Genomic DNA, 20,261 nt, shown 5'->3' with positions numbered 1-20,261 from the left:
ATATGGCTGTTACCTACTTTGAATGTGAAGATATTCTCGGCAGGGAGCCATATCTTGGTCAGCCCCAGAGGTTGTGTAACTAATATGTGCTATTTAGGTTAGTGGGTACCCCCACTGGAAACTCAAGTTCAAAAATGGAACTCTGAACATTCTGGTGTTCGTAAATGCAATGTGGCCCTAGAAACCATGATACAGCTTCTCCTTTTCTGTCAGTACTACAACAGATTTAGGAGATTCTGTTTATTGCCTTGAAAAGGCATTCTGAATTGGTCACTTCTGGGCACTGCACAGACTGCTATAGTTATCTTGGCAACCTCTTAACAAATGTGTGGCTGTTTTATCATTTATCTTATTCAAAGTTTTACTTTACTCTTGACTGTTCTTGGACCTGGATATGGCAAAAGAGGAGAAATGATCTTGCGAACGCTGTTATTACTTATGGTGTCCGTGATGTTTTAGCAATTTACTTGTATTATTATTCTGGGCTGTGTAGACTGTGCAGAGTGTGTCTATTGTATTTGTATAGTTTTATTTAAATTAATTTGCTGTACTTTGTTCGCATGGATTCCATTTCTTTTCAACCAAAATAAACTCTCTTGACCAAAGGTTATCATTACCATTTTGAATCCTTTCAGGTAATATGTCATCCAGGTGATATGCCATCATTTTATCTCCATTCACCTCTGCCATCCATTCCTACATTCCTATAGTCCAATGGTTTATCGCACTGGGGCTATTTTTGGTTTTACCTAATTTAATCGTAATCTGCACATCATCTGCAACTGTTGACCGAACACTTCCATGATATCAGTTTGGGTCTTCATGTAAACATCAAAACGAGCCAAAAGGGGACTTCATAACCCCAGGGACCCCACAATGAGGTGAAATAGGGTCCAATGAAAAATGGCAAATTTAGCTTATCAGGTCCTGCTTAGCAGGAAGCATTCCAACCATTTCAGAGTTGTCTCTGCTCTTTCTAGCTCTTAGAAGAGGTGGTGTAGTAAGGTGGTGTGGTCAACAGTGTCCCAGGCTGCTGGTAGGTAAGTGAGAATTACTTAATTGCCATGTCTTGTGCAGGATGATCTTGTATATTATGTAAGGTTGACCTAAGTTCTTCTACATGGTCTGAATCCTGATTGGGGATCACAGAGCAAGTATCTGTCTTTGGTATACTCTTCTAATCGTAAGAGATTCTCTTTCAAGGATTTTAGCTCCTGAATGGAGGGTGACGATATTGAACCACAATTACCTCAAGTCAAAGGGTTAGCAGTGGTGCTTTTAGGTATTGTAGTGAACGTTATTTTTTTTCAGTAGAGGTAGTTCTGATCCCTACATCAGAACGGCATTAAGCACTTCCATTTTCCGAGGGGGGCAGGGTAGCTATGGGTGGTTTTATAAGGTTGGCAGGGCAGGTAGCTTCTTGTGGCCTGGAGGCTCCCATTTGTGAAACAGTTTTAATGATATCCACTTCTATGATTACTTGGAATTAGTCAAAGGTAGATGTGGATGTCACAACCTAGTTGCTGGAGGGTGATCAGTTGTTAGGGGAAATGATGTACAGTTTTATATCCTTGATTTTATTAATGAAAAAATCTGATAACTAATTAGCCAGACTTTGTTTTGGAACAAGGTCTCTTTTAGCAGGTAATTCTTAATTATCTAATTTTATATTTTTTAAGTTCTGATGTTTTTAAGGAGCCCCCTTGTTACAAGACTGGAGATATTCGTTTCTCAACTCTAGGAGTTGTGGGAATTTAGCGTGTGTGCCTTTTTATCATTGTGAGGCAGGGTTACTCTTACATCCTGTCCCCTTTCCTCCATACTGCATGGGCGTCCCTCGCGAGGGACGGGAGACGGAAACTTTTTCACCAGAAAAATCTTCTTCCCCTCTAAATTTAGAGGCGCGGCCCTGGGAGCATGCCCTGCCCTGACTCCGCCCTCTGCCACCACACCCCAGTCCCCTTTTCCGCGCTGACGGGAATGGGACGAATTCACCAGCGCTCCTGGGTTTGGCCATGTAATTCCACACGCAGATTCTTCCTCTATATCTTCTTTTGTCTTTTTGTTCAATAGGTACACAGCTCCTCCCCGGCGCACGTCCACTTCAACAGAGTTCAGCAGGTGCCCATCCTGCAAAGGGCTTTTTCCAACTTCAGACCCCCACGCCCTCTGGCTACGTTGCCTTGGCCCAGACTACGGTTGGCAAGCCTGTTCGGCATGCGGCTCGCTGTCCATGAAAGTGCTGAAGAACAGACTAGCCAGGTGGAGGAAGCTCTTCCAGCGGTCTCCTTCTGAGGACCACAAGAGTTTCGTGAGACATTCCAGGCCAGAGGTAGGCCCTATATTTTCATCTGCACCTCGCAAGGGAGACTCCTTCCCACGGACTCTCCTACGCGGAAGGGACCGGTCAGGTCCTTTTACCAACTTGCGCACCGAGGCTGTCGCAGCTACCGGCCTTCGTGCTGAGGGGTCCTCGGATCCTCCCGGTGTCAGGGTTGAGGGGCCGCTAGGCTCTTTTACCGGGCTTGTGCCCGAAGGGCTCTGCCTTTGTACCGACATCATGGCTTAGGGGCTATGCCCTGTTACCGGCAGTACGTCCGAGGGGGCGCCTGAATGCAGCTCTAACGACCCCCGGGTCGAGGTTAATACACCTACCAGGCACGTGCCCGAGGAGCGGCACAAGTTGCATGCCTCACACATAAGAGACTTGGCAGAGTGTCACAGCGACGAGCCGAGCAACATGTCGCAGCCATGTAGTAGGCAGCTCAACAAGATGGCCAACAGTCCAGAAAAGGATACCTGTTCAACGCCTCTGCAAGACTTCGGCGAAGAGCGAGTATCGAGGTGGGACTGGCATCAACCAGGTACGTGGCCTATGGCCTATCTTTCTTATGCGAAGGGCTGCTTTCCCTTGAGTCCGTATGTACAGGGTCGGCAGCGGCCTCAGTTGCCTCTAGTAACCCCTTCAGTGCCTTCCTCCTCCTCCTCTTCGGCCAGCAAGGACCAGATCTTTGAGAGGTTCCTCGGCCTCATGAAGTCTCCTGATATGGGGGCTATCATCAAGGAGGCAGTCAGGGAAGTCCTTCTGGCTATGCTAGCAGCACCACAGATGCCTCCGCCGACGCCTCTGGCCCTGGCGCAGCCGCCTCCTCCGGCCCCTCAGCCTACTCCACAGACGGTTCCATACCAGCCTCCGTCCCTTCATCAACCTCCGGCGGTGGTCCCCGTGCCCCAGCCTCCGGCTCCGGATACTCCTCCTCTACAGGATCCCCCAGGCCCTCAGGATACTGATGAGGAGGAGGATCTAGACACACCATCATCGGCCAGGGCCTTCCACGAACGTATCGTGGGCCTGGTGGAATACCTGGGCCTCCCACAGCCACAGGTCGAACAGCCAGCGGAGGGTGTCCTCGCTGAAGTCCTCACAAGGCGCCCTTCTGCCAGAACGGGAATTCCACTGCAAACCGATGTAGGCTCCCTCACCAAGAAGGGTTGGCTCAAACCACACTCCGTCCAGCCAGTCAACCTCCGCCTGGACGCCAAGTACAGGCAGATGGAGGGGGATACACTCTTGCTCTCCTCCCATCCTCAGCCACACTCCTCGGTGATCGCTGCGGTATCACTGTACTCCAAACCTAAATCGTCCTTGTCTTCTTCATCAACGGCGCTGTTAGGCAAGGAGGAGAAAACCTTGGAGGCATACGGTAAGAAGCTGTATTCCAGCGCTTCCTTGCACCTGCGTCAGGCCAACGCAGACGCCATGCTGGTGGCCGCTAACCAGAGATTATAGCGAGAAATTGCTGACTTCCTCCCGGAACTCCCCTCCCACTGCCAATCACGTTTCAAGGCGGGTCTAGCCGAGGCCAAGCTCGTGGCGCAGGATATCATGGAGTCCACGCTAGCACACATCGATACCTCTGGACGTGCCATCTGTATTGCCACGGACATGAGAAGGATGGCCTGGCTCCAGGCAACCAAGTTCAAACCAGATGTCCAGGAACGTATTCTAGATCTGCCCTTCGAGGGCAGCGACCCCTTCCATTGCAGCACAGACGAAGAGCTGGACAAGAAGAAGAATAGCTCTCAGACGGCTAAGTCTTTATCCATTCTGACAAAGACCACGGCCAAAGCATATTCCCAGTCTCAGCAACGCTCGGATAAGGGTCCGCCATCCGGAGGCTTCCGCGGCTTCCAGGAGCAGAGCTCTAGGCAGCCGAAGCCTCACCAACCCCTCGTCGGTGCAAGCATCAAAAAAGGGGGTGGAGGGCCAGGGCTTTATCCAGTCCCCCTCCTCCGCCTCTGCCTCGGAGAGAAAAAAGTCTTGACACACCCCTTGGTCCGTGAGTCACCAATGGGGGGCAGGCTTGCCCTTCATGCACACTTTTGGTGACAGAACTTTGCGTTACCGTCTACCTATTCCGGCCACTCCTCCCTACTCTCCTCCCCTCCCCAAGTTGGGACAGCAACTCTTTTGGCGGAGATTCGGTCGCTCGTCCTGAGCCAGGCCGTGGAGGAAGTCCCAGCTCTAAGCGAGGTTCAGGCTTTTACTCCAGGATCTTCGCCATTCAGAAGAAGAACCAGGCGGGCCTGAGAGATGTACTGGACTTTTCCACCCTCAACCTCTACTTACCTCTTCAGAGATTCAAGATGGTTACGCCAGCCTTTATTGCGGAGTCATTATGCAGGGGAAACTGGATGTGCTCCCTGGATCTGAAGGACGCGTATCCGCGCGTGCCGATCTGGCATCCCCATCGTTCCTTCCTCCGGTTCAGGATCATGGGCTGCCATTTTCAGTACAAGGTCCTCCCTTTTGTCCTTAACTCGGCCCCCATGGTCTTTACCAGACTCATGAATGCTGTGGCAGCCCTTCCCTGGCTCAGGGCCTCCACGTATACCCATACCCAGACAACTGGCTCGTCAGGGCTACATCTATGGAAGCAGTTCAACACTCCTCCCAAGCACTGATGAACACACTACACGACTTGGGCTTTTCGCTCAATCTCAGGAAGTCACAGCTGCAACCCACGCAGTCTCTAACCTTCCTGGGCATCATCTGGGACACGCGCTCTGAAAGGGTCTTCCCCTCGGACGACAAGATCTCGGCCATCAATAGGGCCACGTCATACTTTCTCAGCCGAAGCTCTACTTTGGCTTGGTGGTACCAACATCTCCTGGGGCTTTTTGCAGCGGTACTGTTGGCTGTCCCCTACACAAGACTCAGGATGAGGAGGAGGAACCAGCTCCACTTCTCAGCGTCGTGGAACCAGGAGAAGGGATCGCAGGCCGAAATCATCAAGATCCCCACTTCTCTCCACCCGGACTTCACATGGTGGTCCGAAGACTGCAACCTGCGGACGTGCAAGCCGTTCAGGCCACCCACCACACAGGTGATGATTACCACGAACTTCTCCCTCGAAGGATGGGGAGCCACCCTGGAGGATCTATCGGTCCACGGCACGTGGACCTGTCAAGAACAAGAGTACCGCATCAATTGGCTGGAACTGAACACCATCTGGTTAGCGCTCAGAGCCTTCCTCCCACGGCTCAGGGGGAGGGTTGTCCTCATCCAGAGAGACAACTCGACCAGTATGTACTACATCAACAAGCAGGGAGGGACCAGGTCACCCTCCCTGTGCAGAATGGCGATCAACATGTGGGAATGGGCCTTGGAAAATGAGATTTTCCTCATGGCAGTCCACCTCCCGGGGGAATCCAACCTGGAAGCGGACAGGCTCAGAAGGTTGGGGGCGGACAACTACGAGTGGCAGTTGAACGACCTTGTGGCACAGGAAATCTTCCACAGGTGGGGCTCCCCCCAGGTGGATCTCTTTGCCACCAGGCACAACAGGAAGTGCTCCCAGTTCGCCTCCTGGTAGGAACAGGGCCAGGGCTCCCTGGGCGACACCTTATGGATTCAGTGGAACCGCATGGCAGCATATGCCTTCACTCCACTGATTCACAGAGTGCTTTGAAAGATCAAGGAGTCTCGCCAGCTCAACCTCATTCTGATAGCTCCGTGATGGCCAGCCAGGCCATGGTTCTCGGAGCTGCTCAGCCTCTCGAAGGTCCCTCCAATCCACCTCCCAACGGGCCCAGCATACCTTCTGACACAGCAGGCGGGGCAGAGTCGTCCACCCTCTCCCTCAGAAGCTGGCCCTCACTGCGTGGTTTCTGAGGAGGTGATGCTCAGCCACCTCAGATTATCCCAAGCCAATCTGGAAATCATTCAGGGGGCCAGGAGCAAGGCTACCGGAGCCCAATATAAGATTAAATGTACCAGGTTCTGCCACTGGGCGCACACCAGGGAAATCGACCTGCTGGCCTGTTCACTGGATGACATGCTGTCATTCTCGGTGCACCTCGCCAACTCGAGCGTGCAGGTGGACACCTGCTGCACATACCTCTCAGCCATTGGGGCTTACCGGAACTCGGAGGAGGGAGTCTTCTCCTCCTCCAACCCGGTTGTCAAGAGACATTTGACCAGACTCGCTAGACTCTACCCGCCCATTAGGAAGCCAACCAAGTTCAAACCAGATGTCCAGGAACGTATTCTAGATCTGCCCTTCGAGGGCAGCGACCCCTTCCATTGCAGCACAGACGAAGAGCTGGACAAGAAGAAGAATAGCTCTCAGACGGCTAAGTCTTTATCCATTCTGACAAAGACCACGGCCAAAGCATATTCCCAGTCTCAGCAACGCTCGGATAAGGGTCCGCCATCCGGAGGCTTCCGCGGCTTCCAGGAGCAGAGCTCTAGGCAGCCGAAGCCTCACCAACCCCTCGTCGGTGCAAGCATCAAAAAAGGGGGTGGAGGGCCAGGGCTTTATCCAGTCCCCCTCCTCCGCCTCCGCCTCTGCCTCGGAAATTTGTGGGATTTGAACCTAGTCTTGGGCGCCCTCGCGCACTAGCCGTTTGAGCCTATGGTGTCCGCGGACATCAGGCTGGTCACCATCAAGACGGCCCTTCTGGTCGGCCTCACTTCAGCGCGCAGGGTCAGCGAGATCCAGGCTCTAGTCGCATCAGAGCCGTACACTGCCTTTCACAAGGATAAGGTGGTCCTGTTGACCCATCCGGCATTTCTACCTAAAGTGCCATTAGCCTTTCACTTAAACAAGGAGCTCGTCCTTCCTACATTCTTTGCCGACCTGAAGGACGAGCCTCAGAGAATTCTGCACTGCCTAGATGTCAGGCATGCCCTGAAATTCTTCCGGACAGGACCAAGGGCTTCAGCAAGTCGGATGCCCTGTTCATCACCTTCGGAGGCGCCAGGCCAGGCTATCAGGCCTCCAAAGCCTCCATTTCCCGCTGGATGGTCTCTGCCATCAAGGAAGCGTACGAGGGCCAGCATACACCCCTTCCGGCGAACATGCATGCCCACACGGTCAGGGCCAAGGCAACGGCCTCGCCTTTTAGCGCCATGTCCCCTGGCAGGTCATAAGCAGGGCGGCCACATGGGCCACCCCATCCACTTTCTGCAAGCATTACTGTTTGGATGCCGGCTCCAAGTCGGATGCGGCTTTCGGACAGGCGGTTCTCCAGAACCTGTTTGCTTGAGGAGGGTCTCCTCTCCACCCTGGGGTTACATTCAGTTGTAATCGCCCATGCAGTATGGAGGAAAGGGGACGGGACGTAAGAGTAATTATAAATGACTCACCGTAGTGACTAACATACTCTTAGTCCATAGTCCCCTTTCCTCATACGTCCCACCATCCTCCCCCCTAATAATCTGGTGTCATTAGGCAATGGTAAATCTATTGTCGGTGCTTCTTTGGGGACTTAGGTGTGGCGCTGGAGGGTGGAGTCAGAGCAGCGCATGCTCCCAGGGCCGCGCCTCTGCACGCCTCTAAATTTAGAGGGGAAGAAGATTTTTCTGGTGAAAAAGGTTCCGTCTCCCATCCCTCACGAGGGACGGCCATGCAGTATGGAGGAAAGGGGACTATGGACTAAGAGTATGTTAGTCCCTACGGTGAGTAACTTATCATTTTTTCCACTTCCCTTACAGTCTTCTGCCTTCCCTTTTTAAGGGATAAGTCCTATGTGAAGCCGGTTGATATTGGTTACTGAGGGAGGGGTAATTTGTTTTATTGTGGTCAGTGCTAGTAAGTCTAATGCTCAGGTGATTACCACCACCCCATTTTACATTCCATCTTTGGGTCACTGCTCACCAGTGTGAGAGAAGGGCCTCAACGACCGGTGGGGGGTGTCTGTACTTCTGCTCCCTATATGGTAGAGGAGAGGCACAGAAGACCCCAGCCAAGATTCTCTATTACGGTAGCAATGGTCGAGCAATCAAGGCCTAGCTTCTCAGGAGGTGATGCAGGCTGGTTCTTAAGTACAGTGTAGTCCCCAAGCCCCCACAAAGGAATATCCACACTCTGTATTGGTTAGAACACAGTCTTTATATAATCAATATTCAAGGTTATGTACACTTATCATAATAACTCACTTTGTACTCCGGAAAAATCAACAATGGCAAATATATACAACTCTAAAGTGGTACCACCCTTTGTATTAGATCTCATTAAAGTGCATGAACAATACTGTAACAATGTCACACAGACCAATAGAGTGAAACCAGCAATAGAGAGAGGAGAGAAAATAAGATGGTTGAGCAATAGGCAGAATACTGGCCCCTACCACTAGGCACAGTTCTGTGTGGAGATCCCCCCACCTGGGCAACCTGTAAAACAAAGATATAGCGCACGCCCAGTCCATATATTGCTCTGCAAGTCTTATTCTCTCCTATAATGTTTTTACCCCCCCAATGTAATTGGTGGAGTCGAGCTCCTTGAAGAGGCGTCGACAAACGTCGAGGAACTCGCTGTTCGGCGACGGGGAATCGACGGCCCTTCTTGAATGCCTTCCCTTTCAAGCAGGAGGCACGGGGTGTCGAACGTCCGTCGACAAACAAGGTAGAACGGCGTCGATGAGGCGGCAGCTTCGTCCGAGCGGTGCTCGTCGGCGTCGGAGCGTCGGCGTCCTGCAAGGCAGAGGCGTGCGGGGCACCTCGGTGACAATAGTTCTGGACCGCAAAGATTTGTGGAGACGGAGGCCCAGCAAGGGCGTCGAGTCGTTCGAGTCTTTGGGGTCTTCGGGTGGCGGGAAACCCACCGGCAGGTTTCTCCTCGGCGCGTTGGTCGTCCTCGACTTTCTCCGGCAGGATAAGCGGTCGACGATGCGGTCGAGAGAGTCCTTCGATTGAATGTTCTTAGGCAGAGGAGCGGACGGCTCCGGTCGTCGGCGGCACGGCGTCAAGTGGTTCCCACGGCTGGGCAACACAACTTCGACGGGCCTCCAGCGGTTACACAAACCTGCGAACCCTGGTCGACGGCAATGGACTTCGACGGCGTCGATGTCCGGGTGCTTCACTTCGATCTCCTCGGCGGTCCCGTCTCGGGTCGACAGCCTTTCGAGGGTCTGTCTTCCAGGGCGCTTCGGCGAAGATGGAGCGGTGCTCGATGGTCCCTCGGAGCACGGGAAGAGGGCGCCTTACCAGGTCCTCTCTCGGGTCAGCCCTCGACGATCTCGTCAGCCTTCGGATCGGTCGAAGCAAATGCCACAGCAAGTCTTCTTCTTCCAGCTGGACGTCGAGGATCAGCAGTTCCAGTTACTCTTAGAGTGGAGACTCCACTCCAGGATGCTTCTGAACGTTCCTGAACGTTCCTGAACACCTGGCTGCTTCTGAACACCTTGCCAGTGGTGAGAGGTCCCCAGATATACTATCCTGCCTCTCATCCACACTGCGGGTACACACTCAGCAGCCAATCATACAGAAGGGCATTCATGCAGTCAGCCAATCAGGCACACAGTGCATTCAGGCCACACTCCTCCCTTCCAGACACTCACAACAAGGAATGTGGATTGGGACAAGTACCCAGCCATTCAACACTACACACTGCATTCAGGCCAGTTTCGGGCAGGGCTGTCTCAGTCTTTGTCTCTCATGCCAGAAACCAGACAACCACAACAAGGAGTGTATATTGGTCACACACTCCATTCACCCAGGTCCCACCCACAGGAGGTACCCACAACATACAGTCACTGGGAAGGCTCCAGTCAGTCTAGCTGGGCCTTCACAACAACACCATATATGGGACTTCCACCCAACAGCCAGTCAGGGGGAAGGGACAGAGACAGGGCTTCCCAGGACTTTGGGAAAACAAGATAACAGGCAATAGAAAGCAAGAGGCCACAGGGGCCATCTTGTTTCCTATCAGGAATCAACAGATCCCAATGGCAGGGCCTGGGTATCCCAAAATGGAGGACACCCGGAGCACCTGTCAATTTCAGCATGGAGCTGCCACCAGCCCATACCCTGCTCTGGGGCCACCCACAGGTGCCCAAAAACATACACTAGGGGCACAGGGTTGTACCCCTACCCATGGGTGCCATAAGGGTACCCCATGGGTCTGTTCACCAAACCAAAAGAGAGAGCTGCACTGCCAGGAGTCCCACATGGACTCCGGGGCAGAAAACATAACAGAACACACGGTAAAAGGCAGTAAAAGGACAAGGATTCAGAGGCCCTGTCCCTCAGATGCATTTCCAGCATCACAACCAGAAATTGGTTGATCAGTTGAACAAGTCGAACAGATTTAAAAGTCAACCATTCCAGCCTTCGGAACAGTGACAGGTGACCAGGGACTCCCAACTGTAAATTGGGATTGAAGCAGGTGACCCAGGACCCTGATATCTCTGTCAAGAAATGGACAATGGATCAATTGCATGTGCGAATGATCAGGAAATGGCCATGATCTAATGTCTAGGCTGAAGTGCTGTGGTATCATTGCACCTCAAACCGCACTTTATGCATTGGGGAATATGCGTTAGTACCCATGAAGGTGGGAAAGTGAGGGAGCGATAGGCGGAACTGAATCAAACCCAGACTGTTCGTTTCACTGTGGAGTGTTATATCAATTAATTTCTTTGCACTTATTACTACTGAGTTAAATGCTGCAGGCTTGACATTGCTCTGCAATCTTGGCAAATGTAAGTAAACCTAATTTGTCCTACTTCCTAACATAATTATGCAACTTTTAGAACGTTTTGTCACACACACACTTACCCTGTCCCAGCTATAGAAACCACACGTGATTCAAGTCTCTCCATGGTGTCAGAAACCACCACTGCCCTACTGCCTGGACTCAGCATACCTTTGCATTCACCTTTGGCTCCAGTCTTAAGCGCAGAGGTGAATGATGGACTTGTCCTTGATTTGCCAATTTTCGAACCTGAAATGAAGCTTACCAGTCCTGTTGCACCTTCTGTTTCTGTATCCAAACCACAAAAGACTGCAAACCGTTCCTTAACCAAATGTATCCCTCCAAACATGGAGGAAGACTCGAATTCTAGCCCAGTCTTTGAAGATCTGATGATAAGCACTGTGATTAGCGTGATGCTCCAAGAATGTTCTTATCCAACTGAAGACAGCTTTTCACTTCTCAAATAATCAAGCTGGTGCCATGAATCAACTTCAAAGCTCCAGTGATGCTGCTAATTCAGTTCAAACTACAGCAAGCTCTAAATCTGAGAAGTCTATGTTTACTGATAATGAACAGTTCAATGCACTGCAGGAGTCATTTGACAGAGATACCCCTTCAACCAGTGACTATATGTCTATGACAAAAGAACTTTTGCCTCTATCCAACACTTTCTGGGCTGCCTGCTGCTGACGAAATGCTGTTTTCTGCAAAGGAAGGCTAATCACATGATTTGCCGGTTGTTTTCAACTTTCCAGTTTGCAAAGACACTAAAACCTTACTTGCAGGCCTGAAGACTCCAACTCTGACATCAGGTACCAAATGGCTTATCAAGAAAAGAGTCAAGGCTTCTGAGCATGTAAAGAATGCCTCTTTGTGCCTCTGGAAGAACTAACATTCTACAATGCACATAGGGTGCTGGCTTTTGCAGCTGTGTCTGGTAGTTTGTCATTTTCACATTATGACAAATAATGACTTTCACTTTTTTCCTTCAAGCACTGGATCTTCGAGGGGGGATATTGTCAAGCTTCTGCATCTCTGCCTCTGGGTGGCGGTGTCTGCAGACCCGCGGGTGTTTTCAACCATCTTCAGAGAAGACCCTAAATCATTATTTAACATTTCCTTTCAGAAATCTGTATATCCGAAAACATGGACTTCAATTCCCATAATGCACCGTGTGGCAGTTCTCATTCCCTGGTTATTGCTATGCAATCATCTTGGAACCACAATCCCCAGAAGCCCTAGAGATCAAAGCTGCTTTCGCTATCCCAGGACCAGAGAGGGTGGAGGCAGGTGTGCTTCTCCAGGTGCTGCTAATTAGCCCGTTTCGCACAGAGCAGGGCAGTATTTAAGCAGCTGCCTGCAGGAGCACTTCTGACAAGGAAATAATGTGATTTTACCCAGGCAGGGAGCCACTAGTTTCTTGATGATGAACTAGAAGAATGGTCTCTCTGGATGCCTAGAGACGTAAGGCTTTCCTGTGTAGATGTTGGAATGTAGACGTTACTTTGTAGGGAGAGCCAGAGGGAGATTTTGACTGCTGTAAGGACATGAGAATGGCAATAGTACTGTGAGCAGAGTTCCACATCCTGCTACCAGAGGTGAAGGGTGGCAAATGGTCAAAGTCCTTATCTGATGGTACCTTTACCACTGAGCAAAGATCTTCATTTCTCAAAGAGGCTCTGTTGTCTTCTGGCATGGTTATGTGTGTGAATGCCATTGGCAACCCATGCGGCCTTGATTGCAGTGTGCTTTGAATTGAAATGACGTGTCCATAGGGTTGATTTATGAGGCTCCATGCTGAGACAGGGTATTTCCCAGCTGAAACTGCCCCTTCAGTTAGGTGGGGCATAGGTTCCATCTCACCCAGTCTCGTGGGGTTACCCTTCATGCAGTCTGCAGTTTATGGAAGCAGCACTTTACTTGCTGGAAATTGTGGGCCAATACATATGATGGAAAAAGCAAGGGCTATTGACTGTGGAAAAAGAGAATATGGGTGAAAATGTAGGAAGCTAATTCACTCTAGTCCTATTGTCTACGATCTGGATGACACCAATAATATACCGTTTTGACACCAAGAATCTACGGTATTTGACTAAACTGAAATGCCCGAAAGAACATAACGCACAAGTTGATGATGCTGACGAAATCTCTGTATGTTACTCCAGTTCAAACAGCTGAAAACGTAAGAACATTTGGGGACCTGGGCAAAACTACTGGCAGCTGAGCAATAGTGTATATGTTGCAGCCTGCAATGCCTATATAAAAGCATGTCAATAATGTTCTTACAGGCTAGTTGTAACATTACTACTGAAGTGCAATATGTAAAGGACATCAGTACTGTAACTGTAATCACTTATTACAGCCGGATTATGACTTTACAATGCCAAGAAGGTAATTTCATCTGTCACTGCAGAATTTGAAGTCGTGACAAACATTTCAAATTCTTTTCTTATAAAATAGCATTCTCTGACAATTTACAGCCATTAATTGTTAACTGTTTATGATAGTATGTTTATTTTACAAAACGATGTTTGATGCATTGTATTAAAATGTTTAAACAATTCCTTTCAGCACATTACAAGCTGCTAATGTTTTTTTATTTCCCAATTAGATTATATATTGACTAAATGCGCCCACAACTGGAAGATCTATTATGTTAGATTAAGCAAGAGGCCAGTTATTAAAGGGGGTGATAGTGTGTGACTATGTATTATATAGAATAAAATACCCCCTACCTAACATAAAAAGTATATTGCAAGCAGCGCTCAAAAAAACTCACTGCTGGACATTGGTTAGTGCTAATTGACCCGTGGTAAGTAAGAAATAGAGCGATGTGTTTATGTGTACAATGGGGGGACAAATGAATTTCTATGAACGACTAGTAGCTTGCAACTTGAAATGTTGCCCACTGTTGCAAGTCACCTCGGAGTTCCGCGAACTTTTAAAGGAACACGGCCTGCTGCCTCATTACTTTATTTGGTCACATAACTCCTTTCTGACTTGCAGAATCCTTAGAAAATAGGGTACAGAGCACTTAATCTCATATCTTTTAGAACATGTGGCACTAAGCAGAGGGAGGTTCATGTATTTTGACCGCTGCGACTGTAACACGAACGATAATAATGAATTTAAAGTCGGATTATGGGAACAACTGATAACTGGCAATAAAGCTAAGATAATATTGGCAGGGATTCGTTTTGTGGAATAGATAGAATCTGTAATTGGAAATTGCAGTAGTATTTAATGAGTACAATAAGAGCAGAATTGGAGATAACCTATGGTGACAATATGATTCTTTTCATTTTATATTAATTGTCTTACGTTCATTTTATAAAGGGTTGTAAGAACCAAAATTTTATAAAGGGTTGTAACAACCAAGATACCCACACATATATATGTAAAAAGCAAAATAATATTTCCATGCAAGAAACAAATGGTTGCTGAAGGACCATGATTGTGATGGGGCCATGGCATGGTGCTAGTTGCCAGCTACTGTTACTCGTGCAGCCAATAGATTGCGGGAACAGCTGTAAACTGGGGAGAAATATTTCACACATTTAATATAGCTGGTGGCCAGTTTCAATTATAACATTTGCCTCATTTTACGGACTATTTTAATTATCGTGGTGACTTTTTGCCACAAAATCACTGCCGAAGAGTAATAGAAGTGTTGATCATTAAGCCAAGATGCTAAACACCATTTGTGAAATTATTTTGTGCCAAAGTCCATATGGACTACTCTTCTGCATAAATCGCAATGCTATGTGATATAAGAAAAATACACACATTTTAGGAAGCCTGCAAACCATGTTTTCTATCCTTTGAAATAATCTTTCATTACTTTAGGGATCCAAACGGTACGGATTGTCCCCACCTTCATTTCTTTCCTCCATTGGGTTAAATAGATTTAAATATGTCTTTGATGTAGAGATGTATCACAATATTATGTTTTAAATTCCGTTTTTACGATGGAATTTGGTGTACAGAGCCTCTTTCCTCACAGTGCTTTTCCCCCACACCTTTTGCTATGCCTTGAGAATATCCACTGGTATGAGATTAATAGTTTGTATTGTAATCCTTGCTAGGGTCACACTTTCACCTGTGTCTCTCTTCTTTGTAGTTCTCTGTCACCACCCTTCTAACATGAAGACTATGTTTGGGAACCTGGTTCTACTCTGCCTGCTCGCTCATGTCTTCAGTGACTGTCAGAGGGACTGCCTGACCTGCAATAAGCACATCTACCAGGGTGACGGCTACAACACTCTGGTAAGTAAATCCACCCTCCCTCAATCACACGGGCCCTTAACACTCACCACCTTGATGCCTGTCTAATTGAATACTACTTGATGTGCCACTAGGGATGAGTAAAAGGTCATGGATTACCAATGTATATTTCGAAGGGATTGTGTCCTCCGACGTATTCCTCATCTTAGATATCTCCTTCCAGCTCTGCTGGCCTCGGAAATTTTTTTTCTCTCTAGAGGGCGCTGCGCGTCGACGTCCTCCGAGTCGATGTCCCTCGACAGCCACCGTATCGACGTCGATGTCATCCTGCCTATAAAGGCCGCGCGCAGCGTCCGTTGCTCAGTTCCGTTTTTCCGCGCTTACTCAGTGCCTCGGAATACCGTTGCTCAGTTCTTGTCAGATTAATCCTATTTACCTCGAGTTATTCGATCCGTACTCGATGGCTTCCTCGTCGGAACCGACAACTCCTCGATCCGGCTTCAAAAAATGCCGAGATTGTGGGAAAAAGATGTCGCTGACTGACCCTCACAGAGTTTGTCTGTGGTGTTTGGGAGCTGAACACCATTGTTCGGAGTGCAAGGACTGTATGTCCATGACAGCTAAGGCCCTGAAGGAGCGTAGGGGGAAGCTGGAGAAAGGTAAGACTTTTAAAGCTTCTTCCTCGTCGACGAAGTCGAGACACTCGTCTCCTCGTCACCATTCGCGCTCCAGGTCTCGGAGTGGGTCCCATCACTCCTCGAGATAGAAGCACTCGAAGAGAAGACGTCGAAGATCCCCTTCTCCGTCTTCCCCTTCCTCTGTTTCGCCAAAAAGAATCCCCTGCCCCACGAAACATAGTTCCCGGGCTGAATGGGAGGAATTCCGCAAAAATATGATGAGCGTCTTCGAGAAAGCGGCCTCGATCCCCTCGAAGACTGCCGAGAGCGATGCTCTGGGCGAAAGACCCGAAGGTCAAAAACGCAGTACCCGGCGAAGGAAACCTCTCGAGCGCGTCTCGAACCCTCGAGTAGGACTATGACCTCCAAACCTTCCTCGAAGGTTCCGTCGACGCCGTCGACGAGGGTTCCGTCGACGCCGAGGTCGGTGTCTTCGACGCCGTTGTCGAAGGGACCTTCGACACACGGGTCTGTCGACTCGACGCCAGCTTCGACACCGGCGTCGAAGCCAAGAAAAGTCACGGTCACGACACACCCAGTGACTATCCCCAGGTCCTCGATGGCGATGGCTTCGAGATTGTCGAGTAGAATCCCAATTCTGTCGAGGTCATCGAGGCCTCCGCCTTTGTTTTCGACACCACGCTCGAAGCCTTCGACGTCGACGACATCGACGTTTTCGAGGCCGATAATGACAAGTTCGGCACCCTCTGCCTTGGAAATGGGATTTACTCCCTTTATGAGTTCATAACAACTGAGAACTATGTCCTCAATTTTGGAAGAGGGTGAATTGTCTGAACAGGAAGACACATTTGAGTTGCAGGGACCTGTAACCCAAATTAGAGAGGAGTTTTCCTCTGAAGAACGCAGGTTAAAGGATCTTCATGATTCCTTACATGAGGCAAGTGGGTTAGACACTTCCCCTGAGGTGGAGTTTGCTAGGCCAGACCCAGGGGAGCATGCTGAAACCCCCTATAGAGCCTTAATGGCCAGGATCACAGAGTTCATGGGGTGGTCGGCACCTTCACAATCTTTCCAACAAGATGACCTCACGGATATTCTTGACAAAGGCCCACAGGAGGATCCTGTGGTGCCTTTTCATAAAGCTCTTCAGAGGAAGATCATGACAAACTGGGAAACCCCAGATGTTGTACCAGCAGTAAATAAAAAACTGTCTACAAAGTACAGGGTATCTTCTACAGACCCGGAGTTTTTGTCTAAACACCCATCCCCAGAAAGTCTGGTGGTACAGGCAGCATCCTCTACCGATGTCAAGACGGCTTATCCTACCGTCCCACAGGACAGGGACGATAAAAAATATGATGCTATGGCAAAGAAAGTCTTTTCAGCATGTAGCATGGCGTTAAAATCTGTTAATGCTACTTGCACCCTTGCTAGGTTCAGCCATACACTTTGGGAGTGTGCTTCTACAGCGGCTGACTGCATCCCGGAGGGAGAAGAAAGGGATGCGTTCCTGAATATTATACAGGACGGTAAAGACGCTATGTGCGAATCCCTCCAGACGGGCATTGATTCGGCTGACAGTATCAGCAGAGCAATGGCGGCAAGTACATCAACCAGGAGATTCGCATGGTTTAGAAAGTCTGGTTTTGCCCCAGATGTGCAAGCCAGGCTCTTGAACATGCCATTCGATGGCTCTTCTTTGTTCGGGAAAAAGGCGGATGACAGTTTAGAGAAACTGCAAACTTCAAAAGCAGCAGCAAAATCCCTAGGAGCTGCAATCCGTCAGACTCCCTTTCGTCCCACAGGAACCTCTGCGAGGGGCAAGTCCTTTCGCTTCTACTCCGCATTCGGAAGAGGTAGAGGACGACCGGCTCAAAGGGGACAAAGAAGAACTCCCCGAGGTGGACGGGGTAGATATTCAAAAGCCGCAGCAACAGCAGGTGCCTCTTTACCATCGGCATCTGCATCAGCCGCCCCAAAACCACTCTGAGGACTTCCCTCACAGGACACCTGTAGGAGGCAGGTTGACTCAACATCTGGCGGTATGGCAGGTTATCACGTCAGATGCTTGGGCATTGGAAACAGTTGCCCAAGGTTACTGCCTGCCTTTCCTACGTATACCTCAGAGTCATCCACCGGGGATCAGCTCTCAGAAAGCTCCAGATCCGCTCCTCCCACAGGAAATTTTGGACCTGCTAGAGAAAGGTGCCATAGAACCGGTACCTGTAGCGGAGAGGAACAAGGGCTGGTACTCCCCTTACTTTCTCATTCCAAAGAAAGACGGAGGACTGAGACCCATCTTGGACTTGCGAAAATTGAACAAATTCCTCAGAAAAGACAAATTCAAGATGGTCACTCTTTCTCAGATCCTCCAGGCCCTTCAGTTCCAGGACTGGTTGGTATCTCTGGACCTTCAGGACGCTTATTTCCATGTGCCTATCCATCTCAAACACAGGAAATACCTGAGGTTCGCAATTGGCAACTCTCACTATCAATTTCGAGTGCTGCCATTTGGGCTGACCTCCGCCCCGAGGGTCTTCACCAAGTTAATGTCAGTAGTGGCTGCAAGTCTAAGGAGGGAAGGGATTCACGTCTACCCCTACCTGGACGATTGGTTGATCAGGACTGTTTCTTCGAAACAAGCTCAGATCCAGCTAAATCACGTGTGCCACTTCCTTCACAGACTGGGCTTCTCCCTCAATTTAAAGAAGTCACAAATGATACCATCGCAGAGACTCCAGTTCATAGGAGCGGTCCTGGACACTTCCCTGGGAAAAGCCTCGCCACCAGAGGTGAGGGCTCAAGATATTCTACAGATGGTTACCAAGTTCCAACATGCCCAACGTCTCCCAGCCTTCGACTTTTTGAGGTTGCTAGGCCTCATGGCATCCTGCATTTTCCTAGTGCCAGAGGCTCGCCTGAGAATGAGATCCCTCCAGTGGGCACTGAGGACTCAGTGGTCACAATTCTCAGGGAGAATGACAAATCTTCTTCAGGTTCCCGACAGAGTAGCTCGAGACCTTCAGTGGTGGGCCTGTCAGGAGAACATTCTGAAAGGAGAACAGTTTTGGCAAACCTGGCCGGAGATAATAGTAGTCATGGATGCCTCACTCACGGGGTGGGGAGCCCACGCCAACGACTTGACCATCAGCGGTCGTTGGTCTCCATCGGAGTCCAGACTACATATCAACCTGTTAGAGCTGAGAGCCATCAGACTTGCGCTGAAGGCATTCCGGCCAGCTGTACAAGGGAAGAACGTCCTGATAATGACGGACAACACGGTGGCCATGCATTACCTCAACAAAAGAGGAGGCGTAGGATCACTACCCCTGTGCAGAGAGGCGATGCAGCTCTGGTTTTGGGCAATCCAAGAAGGAATCTCTCTATCGGCAGTTCACCTAGCCGGAGAGAAGAACTTGACAGCGGACACTATGAGCAGGCAGAGCACAGTCTCCCGCGAGTGGGAGTTAGCTCAGGAAGTCCTTCAAGAGATCTTTGCCCTTTGGGGAACCCCTCAGGTAGATCTGTTCGCCAGCAGCCTAAACAGGAAATGCGACCTGTTCTGCTCAAGGGAATTTCCCCCGAGAGGAGCTCTGGGAGACGCGTTCATAGTGGACTGGGAGTTTCCGCTTCTGTACGCGTTCCCACCGGTCCCTGTCATTCCTCAAATGATCAGGAGGTTGAGAAGATTCCGGAGAACCATGATCCTAATTGCCCCGGATTGGGCCAGGAGAACGTGGTACCCGGACCTTCTAGAGTTGTCCATCTGCCCTCCAATTCGACTTCCACTCAGAGAGAACCTACTCTCACAGAAGGGAGGTCAGGTTCTCCATCCAGACATCAAAACCCTCAACCTTCACGCTTGGCTTCTGAAAGGCTGAGGTACAAGGATTGGGACCTCCCTGATGATGTTATGGAGGTGTTGCTTTCGGCAAGGAGGCCAGCAACAAAGTCTTTACACCGCTGCCGTTGGAACAGATTTTGCAGCTAGTGTAGAGAACAGAATATCGACCCTTTTTCATGTGCTACACCAATGGTTTTGTCCTTCCTACTATATTTGGCAAATTCAGGCCTTCAAGTTGGCACCATTAAGGGCTATCTCGCAGCGCTATCCATCTTTAAGCGCACTGCGGAAGAACCATCCTATTTCAAATTACCTTTGGTAATACAGTTTCTAAAGGGGTTAACCAATGTTTATCCCCCAAGACCATTCCAAGTTCCCCTATGGGATTTAAACTTAGTACTAACTTTCCTGATGGGCACACCTTTCGAACCACTCCATTCTTGTTCGTTAAGATTCCTTACCCTTAAAACTGTTTTATTAATAGCACTTACATCTGCTAGAAGGGTGAGCGAATTACAAGCTCTTTCTTGTAAACCCCCTCACACAATATTTCACAAAGACAAAGTTGTCCTGCAA

At 49.5% G+C, this 20,261-nt stretch overlaps 1 protein-coding gene across 1 annotated transcript in view; it reads left to right on the top strand.

Moving 5' to 3' along the window:
• Nucleotides 1-984: 984 nt before the first annotated feature.
• PNOC (prepronociceptin) overlaps nt 985-20,261 on the top strand; it is a 438,527-nt gene continuing 419,250 nt past the window's right edge. The window contains exons 1-2 of the mRNA XM_069605689.1: nt 985-1,040; nt 15,100-15,245. Of these exons, the coding sequence (XP_069461790.1) occupies nt 15,123-15,245 (123 nt within the window). The 5' untranslated portion in view covers nt 985-1,040; nt 15,100-15,122. The remainder of the gene's footprint in view (nt 1,041-15,099; nt 15,246-20,261) is intronic.

The sequence above is a fragment of the Ambystoma mexicanum genome, chromosome 4p (genome assembly GCF_040938575.1).
Source record: "Ambystoma mexicanum isolate Mex_15411 chromosome 4p, UKY_AmexF1_1, whole genome shotgun sequence".
NCBI lineage: Eukaryota > Metazoa > Chordata > Amphibia > Caudata > Ambystomatidae > Ambystoma > Ambystoma mexicanum.
This window is presented reverse-complemented; position numbering and strand designations above follow the sequence as displayed.